The sequence below is a fragment of the Chiloscyllium plagiosum genome, chromosome 4, assembly GCF_004010195.1.
Source record: "Chiloscyllium plagiosum isolate BGI_BamShark_2017 chromosome 4, ASM401019v2, whole genome shotgun sequence".
In the NCBI taxonomy this organism is placed as follows: domain Eukaryota; kingdom Metazoa; phylum Chordata; class Chondrichthyes; order Orectolobiformes; family Hemiscylliidae; genus Chiloscyllium; species Chiloscyllium plagiosum.
Window position 1 is genome coordinate 98,324,657 of NC_057713.1, and position 11,380 is coordinate 98,336,036.

At 39.7% G+C, this 11,380-nt stretch overlaps 1 protein-coding gene across 3 annotated transcripts in view; it reads left to right on the top strand.

The window, feature by feature from the left end:
- mrpl13 (mitochondrial ribosomal protein L13) overlaps positions 1-11,380 on the top strand; it is a 95,865-nt gene that overhangs the window by 33,915 nt on the left and 50,570 nt on the right. For all 3 annotated transcript variants that reach the window (XM_043688685.1, XM_043688684.1, XM_043688686.1), the window contains exon 5: positions 7,585-7,671. In XM_043688685.1, coding sequence (XP_043544620.1) covers positions 7,585-7,671 — 87 coding nt within the window. The remainder of the gene's footprint in view (positions 1-7,584; positions 7,672-11,380) is intronic.

The window sequence follows — 11,380 nt, forward strand, 5'->3', positions numbered from 1 at the left end:
GTTTTGGCTTTCATTAACAGGGGTATTGAGTTTAAGAGTCATGAGATCTTGTTGCAGCTCTATAGAACTTTGGTTAGACCGCACTTGGAATACTGCGTCCAGTTCTGGTCGCCCTATTATAAGAAAGATGTGGATGCTTTGGAGAGGGTTCAGAGGAGGTTTACCAGGATGCTGCCTGGACTGGAGGGCTTATCTTATGAAGAGAGATTGACTGAGCTCTGGCTTTTTTCATTGGAGAAAAGGAGGAGGAGAGGGGGGCCTAATTGAAGTATACAAGATAATGAGAGGCATAGATAAGTCGATAGCCAGAGACTATTTCCCAGGGCAGAAATGGCTAACATAAGGGGTTATAGTTTTAAGCTGGTTGGAGGAAAGTATAGAGGGGATGTCAGAGGCGGGTTCTTTACACAGAGTTGTGAGAGCATGGAATGCGTTGCCAGCAGCAGTTGTGGAAGCAAGGTCATTTGGGACATTTAAGAGACTGCTGGACATGCATATGGTCACAGAAATCTGAGGGTGCACACGTGAGGATCAGTGGTCGGCACAACATCGTGGCCTGAAGGGCCTGTTCTGTGCTGTACTGTTCTATGTTCTATTACAGATACCAGTCTTCAGCCAATTTGATTCATTCCATGTGATATAAAGAAACGGTTGTGGACCCTGGGCTGCAAAAACAACATTCTAGCATTAGTACTGAAGATTTATGCCCCAGAACTTGCTGCTCCCCTAGCCAAGCTGTTCCAGTGCAGTTACAACATTGATATATACCTGACAATGTGGATAATTGTCCAGGTATGTCCTATACACAAAAAGCAGGACAAATCCAACTTGGTCAATCACTGCCCCATTAGTTTACTCTCGATTATCAATAAAGTGATGAGAGGTATATTCAACAATGCTATCGAGCAGCACCTGCTCACTAAGGCCCAGTTTGGATTCTGTCAAGATCTCATTTTGGGCTTGGTTCAAACATGTACAAAAGAGTGGAATTCCAGAGGTGAGGTGAGAGTGACAGCCCCTGACATCAAGACTGCATTCAGCCACGTGTGGCCTCAAAGACCCTAGCAAAACTGGAATCAGTGGTATAAGGCGGCCAACTCTGCTGGTTGGAGTTATACTTGACCTATAGGATGATGATTGTGATTGTTGGAGGTCAATCATCTCAGCTCCAGGACATCTCTGCAGGAGTTCCTCAGGGTAGTGCCCCAGGCCCAACCATTTCCAGCTGTTTCATCAATAACCTTCCATTCATCGTAAGGGTGGAAGTGGAGATGTTCGCTAATTGCACAATTTTCAGCACCATTCGTGACTCCTCAGATTCTGAAACAGTCCAGGTTCAAATGCAGCAGGATCTGAAGTGTCCAGGCTTTGGCTGACAAGTGGCAAGTAATATTTGAGCTACACAGAAACAAGGCAATGACCATCTCCAATAACAGACAATCTAACCATTGCCGCTTGACATTCAATGGTATTCCCATCACTGAATCCCCCACTATCAACATACTTGAGGTTTCCATTGACCAGAAACTGAACTGGACTTGCCACATAAACACAATGGCTACAAGAGCAGGTCAGAGGTTTGGAATACTGTGGCGAGTAACCCACCTCTTGACTCCCCAAAGCCTGTCCACCATCTACAAGGCATAAGTCAAGAGTGTGATGGAATACTCCCCACTTGCAGCTCCAACAAGATTCAAAAAGCTCGACACGGTGCAGGACAAAGCAGCCCCCTTGATTAGCACCACATCCAAAAGTAGCCACTCCCTTCACCATGTACACTCAGTAGCAGCAGTGTGTCCTAACTATAAGATGGAAAGCAGAAAATCACCAAAGATCCTTACTTGACATCTTTCAAACCCACGACACTTAGATCTGGAAGGACAAGTGCAGCAGTTACATGGGACCACCACTACCTACAATTTCCCTAGCAAGCCACTCACCATCCTGACTTGGAAATATATCACTGTTACATCACTGTCGCTGGGTCAGAATCCTGAAATTCTCTCCCCAAGGGGGTTATGGTTCAACTTATACCATGTGCACTGCAGCAGTTCAAGACATCAGCTCATCACCACCTTCTCAAGGGCAACCAGGAACGGGAAGTAGATACATGGCTATCTCTCTGCTATGTTTATACTGAAGAGCTGTTGCAAATCAAAAGCAGAATGACAAATTGCTTTTCTATCCATTCTATTCTTAGTGCTTTGTCCTTTCAATAGTTCAACGTGTGCTCCTGTCTCCTACTCAAAAACCGAAATTGCTGGAAAAACTCACTTGATGTGGGAGCATCTGTGGAGAGAAAACAGCAAATATAACGCTTCTTCAGAACCTAGAAGCATCTGAGAAAAGGGAAGTCTTCCTAAGAAAGGTCACTGGACTCTAAACATTAACTCTTGTTTCTCTGTCCACAGATACTTCCAGACCTGGTGAGTTTTTCTAGCAATTTCTGTTTTTGTGTAGGAGACTGGAGCATATGTTGAACTATTGAAAGGACAAAGCACTAAGCATAGAATGGATAGAAAAGCAATTTGTCATACTGCTTTTGGTTTGCCAAAGCTCTTGAGTATAAACATAGCAGTGAGATAGCCGTGTCACTTGTATATTTAATATTCATGAACTTACATCTTATTATTTGCAAACTGTCCAAGCATTATAACCTAGATCTCTTCAGTTATATGTTAAAGTTATTTACTTGCACTTGCAATCTGGAACTGGGCAGTTGGGTGCGCTATTTCCATATATCCATCACTGGAATGTGAAAATGTTCTTTCCGGGTCACGTATGTTGTGAGCACTCTCTTCTCCACTTTGACATAAGACCATTGTAAAAATTATAAATTGGTGATCTAGTCACAACAGAAAACCATTTGGCAGCCAATGCTGCATGACTCACATTGTCCAGGATATAGTTAAAAAAACACTGAACCAAGATTCACTGAAATAATCCCTCTCCATATGCAACAAGACCAGAACAACATTCAAACTTGCTCTGATGAGTAGTAAATATCTTCTGTGTTGCACTAATGCCAAACAATGACTATCTCCACTTAGAGAAACTCTAAATATCTGTTCTAGATATTCAGCAGCTTCCTGTCACTCAATTTCTCCCATCGATATCCTTGGGATTACCATTGACCAGAACTTCAGCTATATCATATAATAAAAATTATGACTACCAGGACAGGTCAGAGACAGGGAATTCTGCAGTGAATAATTCATTATCTATCCAGAGTCCGTCCCCCAAGAGTATAAGTCATGAGTATGATGGAAAACACTTGTCCAGATGACTGCAGGTCCGAAAAGAAGCTCACTACCATCTCGAGCAAAGCAACCAATTTGATTTGACATCCCTCCAGCCTGTTAAGCATTGAATCATTCAACTACTGACACAGTGGCAGCTGTGCATCCCATTCCCAAGATGCACTCCAGCAGCTTGCTAAGCCTTCTTCAATGGCAGCTTCCAAACCCACATCCTCTGTCACCTAGAAATCACAGTCAGCAGTTGCAAGCTCCTGAAAGCTTCTTTCTCAGCTGTGCATCATCCAGCCTTGAAACTATATCACCATTTCTTCACTCTGGCCAAAAATCCTAGAATTACCTTCCTAACAGCACTGCAGGCCTATCAATACCAGATCAATTGCTGTTATTCAAAACTGTAACTCACCACCACCTTCTGAAGGACAAGTCGAAACTGGTAACAAATGTTGGCCTTGCCACTGATGCTGATATTCCAGGAGAGAATAAAAGAGGTGAAGAGCTTATTTCATATAGCATTTTTTAAAATCCAAAGTCCTCCCAAAGCACTCTATAGCCAATGAATGTCTTTTGATGTATATACATTGATATGATGTCGAAAATGTGGCAACCAGTTTGCTCTTCAAACACCAATTTGATTGTAACCAAGCAATCTGTTTTACTTTGGTGAAACAAACACACAGAAGTCTGGAGAGACTCAGCAGGTCGGGTAGAAAGCCCCTAAAACAGAGTTAATGCTTTGAGTCTGACATTGACGTCCTCAGAACCGAAAGGTGTTGGAAAGTTCTATTTTAAATATGCTTTTGATAGAGACACAGGCCCACTTCAAAGCCAAATGAGTTGTTAATGGTGGAGAAAGAGAAAATGCACTTAAAGTGTGCAATTAAAGTGTGTATGGGAGAAAATCTTCTCTATGAAGAGCAAGGTTAATCATGTTAACAAGACACTGGTTATAGTGATGTTAGTTGATGGCTTAATGTTGACTCAGGCAGCAGGTAGACCGGCTCTGTTCTTATTTCACGTTATTTCACAGGACACGTAATGTTCAACTGAGAGGGAATTTGAGAGTCTTGTTTAAATATAACATCCCATCTAAAAAACAACACCAGCGACAATTCAGCACTCCCCAGTACAGCACTCTAAGTGTCAGCCTGGATTGTACTCGATGTTGTCCAAAGCAGCCTTGTCAAATTAGACATCTGCAAAGTTTTAAAGTGAAGATGCATTAGTTCAACATTAACCCCCTAAATTATTGAGTCTGCAATATTTTGGTTACTTAGCTCAAAACCAAATCATCTACCTTTAACTATTTGTCCCAAAATGTTTTACTTTCAATGGGAATTCTTTAATTTGTTAAACACATTTGAATTTCTCCAAGGTTTTAGAATTGCTATTGAATTTTTTGCAAGGCTAGTTTCTCTTGTTTACATTTTCTGGAAGTTGTGGACAGGACTGGAAAGTTGTGGACTTGGCAAGTTATATCAGGAAGACAAAAGTTGCCAATGATGCTCATTCCTGTTACGTCCCATAAATTAAGCAAGAAGCGTTTGTCAATGCAAGGGCTTTATCTTTTCATTGTGGGATGGATGCTGAACAGTTGTGCTGTTTAGCATTTTTGTAGATTGCCATATTCTTGTACTAATGTGCAATATCATCAAATATTAGAAAAGAAACTTTAATTATTCCTTTGTTTTTATTTTGTTGTTATTTTTAAAGATTAAATGTGACATTTATGTCAGTAATTTATAGGATGTAAGCCCTTGACTCTGTGGGGCCTCTTAATAGCCATTTACCATCTTTCAGTGATAGTAAAACTAAGATTTAATTCCTCACAAAAAGTAAGAACATTAAAGTTAAAACGTTCCCTAAATTGTAGCCTGATGTAGGAATACTGTAGACAAGAAATTAAGTATCCATCCGTGAGTTTTCACTAAAATTCTTCAGCCACATTCTGTGGATATTTGTTATATGTCTTGTAACTTTTTGTCACATGCATTTTCCCTTTGTGATACGATTTATTCCAATCTGACCATTTTCATGAGATATTAGGACATATTGTTTCTTTCTCCATGATCCCCAATATAATTAAGTTCCTTAATAATTTCAGTGAGACTGTTGAGAAAAACTCCTTCCTGCTGATGTGAAGGGCAACAGACTCATCTTGTGTTGTCTTTTTACGTAAATTATAGTCAAAGTGGTCCTAAGACAAGAGACAAAATGAAATTGAATTGTGATAAGATACTTTAGTTAGCATACATTATGTACATTAGGGTTTGAGTGCAAAAGTTCAAGATTGTAATAGATTAGTTAATGTGTCATAGTTATTTTCTTTAGTTTGTGAGTAAAGCCTTCATTATCAGAATTGCATTTGCCACAGAAGAAGTGTTTTCAAAACAATTACAGATCAACCCACCAATAGGAGAATCATATTAATCCTAGTTCAAAGTGTCCATCGTATAATCCCCTGATATAAAGACAAAGACATTGCAGATTTTTGGTTTGTGAGGTTCGATTTTTTAATACAATGGACTTTTAAAATTTGCTTATGGAAATAAGTGCATGTCTTATGATGAAAGGTTATTTGATCAATTCTGTTTGATTGTCAGGATGGTGGCATGCAAATCTAAGGTTAACTCCATGTCTCACGATAAATGTCACACTTTCGAGGGCATGGTAGCTTGTAGGAAGGTTCCATCAGCTATTTCCTCATTCATGTTAATCAGAATCTAGCACAAATTAGAAAAGAATCTTTAACTATTTCTTTGTTTTTAATTTGTCTTTACTTACAAAAGTCACATTTAATCTTTAAAAGTGATGTACAGGATGTAAGCCCTTGACTCTGTGGGGCCTCTTAGCCATTTACACCATCTTTCAGTGATAGTAAAACTAAGATTTAATTCCTCGCAAAAAGTAAGAACATCAAAGTTAAAACATTACCTTAATTGTATACTGAAGTAGGAATACTGTAGACAAGAAATTAAGTATCCATCCGTGAGTTTCCACTAAAGTTCTTCAGCCAAAATCTGAGGATATTTGTTCTGTGTCTTATAACTTTTTGTCATGTATATTTTCCCTTTGTGGTGAGATTTATTCCAAGCTGACTGTTTTCATGAGATATTGAGTGATTTGTTAGTAGAAGTCTGGGTCACTGGCACTGATTTTGTCCCTCTCGTCTTATAACAAATTGGCTATGAATAGCGCGACCTTGTAGTTAGTCAGCAGGAAGATATAAACTCTTTCCTTTTCATATAGTTGACATAACAGATGTAAAAATCTTGCAAGATTAAAATATTGAAAAAAAATGGAGATTCTTGTAATTTATGATTTTCAATTATTTGATGTTTAAATTCAATCTGTAATTTTAAAAAAGATCTCTTGCTGTCTTTAGATTTTTTAATAAAAGTGAGATGTTTCAGTACCAGAAGCACGTAGCCAGTCTGCATTTATGAAGGGTCTGATGGGTTAACCTTTCACATCTGGCAGAAAATCCACATCTCAGCCATTCGTTCTCTACACAGATGCTGGCTGGTCTGCTGAATGGCTCCAGCATCACCTGCAACCATTTGTTCTCCATTCATTCTCCGATGGTATTCTGTCTCAATAAGTCAAATAATTTGAACAATTATTGAGGAAATATGTGTTAATCTTTGACAAGTTACTCATTCTGGATTTCTTGATTTGTGTTCTTCAGTCTCTGGAAGTATTTCCGTCTAGTCTTCCCTTCTGTTCTGATTCTCCGATTGTAACGCAAACCAAACTCTTGCTAGTTCTATTATTTCAGCTGAAAGTATTTTTGGTAATATATTAGCACTTCACTCACTCAAACAGGGTGTTTTTTTACATTCAGCCATTAAATTCTTTGTGAACTCCGTATCACTTTTAATCATTATGAATTTTAAAGGAAAAACAAGATCAGCGCAAAATAATGTAGTGCCACATCCAATTATTTTTGGGAAATCTATTCAGTGTAAATTTTTTTTAATTGAAATTACAATTGGAGTGTAATTTTTTTGGATAAGTAATCCTCCATTGTATACTTGAGCTTTGAAATCCAGAAGTCTTTATCTCCAATGATAAACATCCCAAGTAAGATTGTTTCTTTTAATTTAACAAAAATATAAATGGTATAACCCTTTAAAATTGCAGAGAGAAAGTGTGCAACTTTTGCTGAATTATAAATTTAGTATCAAAGCATGGGCAGACTGTGTAAATTCCTGAGCAAATTTGTTTTCAAGACTTTTTTTGATCTTGAGATGTAAGCAACTTTTAGGTTTTGATTAGTTGAAATTAGTAAACTAGTTGGGATTTCAGTGGTGTATTTTCATTACAGATCGTAAAACTGGCTATCTATGGAATGCTGCCAAAGAACCTGCTTCGAAGAACTATGATGCAAAGGTTGCACCTCTTCCCAGATGAGGTATGTCTTATAGGCATCAATTTTACTTTCTCTAATACGCAATCACATTTAGTTGGTGATGTTTCTTATTGTACAATGAAACATTGGAATTAATTATATGCTCCCAATAGAGGTGAACTGTCAATTTTGCTGAGCTAGCAGGTTTGAGCCAAATGATCAATGTCACATTTTACAAGCCTTTTCATTTATATAAAAAAAAACAGCTGCTTTTGTTGATTTGTAGCTCCTGTTTAGTCCATTTATTTTGCAAACCTCCTTTAAAGTTCCAGATGATATAAACTAAGAGAGCAACACACCCCTAAAAGCAGGGCACCACCAACAGTAATTGTAACTGCTGGATTGTACACCTTTTCCTCTTATATCGTAACGTAGGATTACAGGGATATCAATGCCCCAATTATAAATATGCTTAGTTTCTTGCGAGAAGTGCTTTAATATCATGTCACTCTTTTGAAGAGCTGCAGTTTTTTGTTACAATATACACACTGCAGTGCTGGTGCTAATGCCATTCTCCAGGCTTGTACTACAGGCTATAGACTGATTAATTTCTTATCAGAGTCAAAGCAACTTGGTTAAAATGGTTTCACCACAAACCAATGGAGGATATAAGCATTCTGTCTTGGTATCGTGGGGGCAGGCAACACAGCGCGAAGCTGATGTTATACTCTGTGCCATTGTACGTTGGTTTGAAGCAAACAAAAGCCACTCGTGCTGGCAGCGGATTCCAGCAATGTCAAGGTTTATTAGTTTGTTGACCCAGTCACTGAAAGACACATGGAGTCTAGCACTTGCATTCGTTTGAAGCAAGAAATAAGAAAATCAAAAAGATATTCAGAAACAATTGGTCTTCATTTCCTCTATTACATTCCAGTGTATAGTGCATATTTTACAAAATGATCCTTATGAATATATTATGTAATTGAAAACATGCATAACTGTCATTCACTCTGAAGAAACTTCAGAGTTGAAAGGTCATACGTTTAAAAATAATGTATGTTTTTATTCCAGTCAGCAGTTTAAGGATTTAAATTTCCACAAATATTGACTGGTGGGATAGACTCAGCTGTCTGTTCAAATTTTATGGATTGGTTATATTATTAATTAGGCTGATGTATTGTAAAGAGGACAGGTATTTATGACCTGGTGCTCTGAATTTGCAAGCACAGTTTTTTTTTAGAAGGAACTCTATAGTCGAGGCAATGCAAACTTGTGGATACTGTTTCAGTCCTCATTGGGACCAATAGCTATGTAGGAAATAGAAGCGATCAGCATAATAAATTAGACGTCATGACTTCATGTTTTAAAATGTTTACTGTGACAAACAAACTGAAATTAACATTGGCTAAACATTATTACAGTAGGTAATTAATGCACTAAAGTAAAGAAATATTTGTATCATCGATAGTCACAGATGAAGTGTCGAAAGACTGGAGGTTGGCTAATGTGGTGCCACTGTTTAAGAAGGGTGGTAAGGACAAGCTAGGGAACTATAGACCAGTGAGCCTGACATCAGTGGCGGGCAAGTTGTTGGAGGAAATCCTGAAGGACAGAATTTACGTGTATTTGGAAAGGCAAGGACTGATTAGGGATATCAACATGGCTTTGTGCATCGGAAATGATGTATCACTAGCTTGATTGAGTTTTTTGAAGAAGTAACGAAGAGATTGATGAGGGTAGAGTGGTGAACATAATGTATATGGACTTCAGTTAGGCGATCGATAAGGTTCCTCATGATAGACTGGTTAGCAAGGTTAGGTCTCATGGAATACAGGGAGAACTAGCCATTTGATACAGAACTGGCTCGATGGTAGAAGGTGGTGTTGGAGGGTTGCCTTTCAGTTTGGAAGCCTGTGAGCAATGGTGTGCCACAAGGATCAGTGCTGGGTCCACTCCTTTTCATCATTTATATAAATGATTTGAATGTGAGCATAGGAGGTATAGTTAGTAAGTTTGCAGATGACACCAAAATTGGAGGCGTAGTGGACGATGAAGAAGGTTACCTCAAAGTACAATGGGATCTTGATCAGATCGGCCTGTGGGCCGAGGAGTGGCAAATGGAGTTTAATTTAGATAAATGTGAGGTGCTGCATTTTGGAAAGACAAATCAGGGCAGGACTTATACACTTAATGGTAAGGTCCTGGGGAGTGTTGCTGAGCGAAGAGACCTTGGAGTCCGAGTTCATACTTCCTTGAAAATGGAGTCGCAGGTAGTTGGATAGTGAAGAACGCATTTGGTACACTTACCTTTATTGGTCAGAGCATTGAGTATAGGAGTTGGGAGGTCCTGTTCCGGTTGTACAGGACATTGGTTAGGCGATTGGTCACCTCTATCGGAAGGATGTTGTGAAACTTGAAAGGGTTCAGAACACATTTACAAGGATGTTGTCAAGGTTGGAGGATTTGAGCTGTAGGGAGAGGCTGAATAGGCTGGGGCTGTTTTCCCTGAAGCTAAGGGGTGATCTTATCGAGGTTTATAAAATCATGAGGGGCATGGATCGGGTAAATAGACAAGGTCTTTTCCCTGGGATGGGGGAATCCAGAACTGGAGGGCACAGGTTTAGTAGAGGGGAAAAATTTAAAAGGGACCTTAGGGGTAACTTTTTCACACAGAGGGTGGTGCTGTATGGAATGAGCTGCCAAAGGTAGTGGAGGAGGCTGGTACAATTACAACATGTAAAAGGCATCTGGTTGAGTACATGAATAAGAAGGGTTTAGAGGGATATGGGCCGGGTGCTGGCAAATGGGACTAGATAAGTTTAGGATCCGACCTAAACTTAGGACCATGTTCTGGTCGGCATGGACAAGTAGGACCGAAGGGTCTGTTTCCATGCTGTACATCTCTATGACTTTAAGGGTGCTGGCAAATGGGACTAGATAAGTTTAGGATCCGACCTAAACTTAGGACCATGTTCTGTCGGCATGGACAAGTAGGACCGAAGGGTCTGTTTCCATGCTGTACATCTCTATGACTTTAAGAGATGTCCTCCATTAACCTTACAGCCCTTAAACCCATGCACACTCAGTGGAAGTAGATTCATAGAGATGTACAGCATGGAAAATGACCCTTTGGTCCAACCTGTCCATGCCGACCAGATCTCCCAACCCGATCTAGTCCCACCTGCCAGCACCCGACCCATATCCCTCCAAGCCCTTCCTATTCAGATACCCATCCAAATGCCTTTTAAATGTTGCAGTTGTACCAGCCTCCACCAATTCCTCTTGCAGCTCATTCCATACACATACCACCCTCTGCGTGAAAAAGTTGCACCGTAGGTCTCTTTTATATCTTTCCCCTCTTACCCTAAACATATGCCCTCTAGATCTGGACTCCCTGACCCCAGGGAAAAAAGTTTGCCTATTTACCCTATCCATGCCCCTCATAATTTTGTAAACCTCTATAAAGTCACCCCTCAGCCTCCGACGCTCCAGGGAAAACAGCCTCAACCTGTTCAGCCTCTCCCTATAGCTCAAATCGTCCAACCCTGGCAACCTCCTTGTAAATCTTTTCTGAACCCTTTCAAGTTTCACAACATCTTTCCAATAGGAAGGAGACCAGAATTGCAAGCAATATTCCAACAGTGGCCTCACGAATGTCCTGTACAGCCGCAACATGACCTCCCAACTCCTGTACTCAATATTCTGACCAATAAAGGAAAGCATACCAAACGCCTTCTTCACTATCCTATCTACCTGCGACTCCACTTTCAAG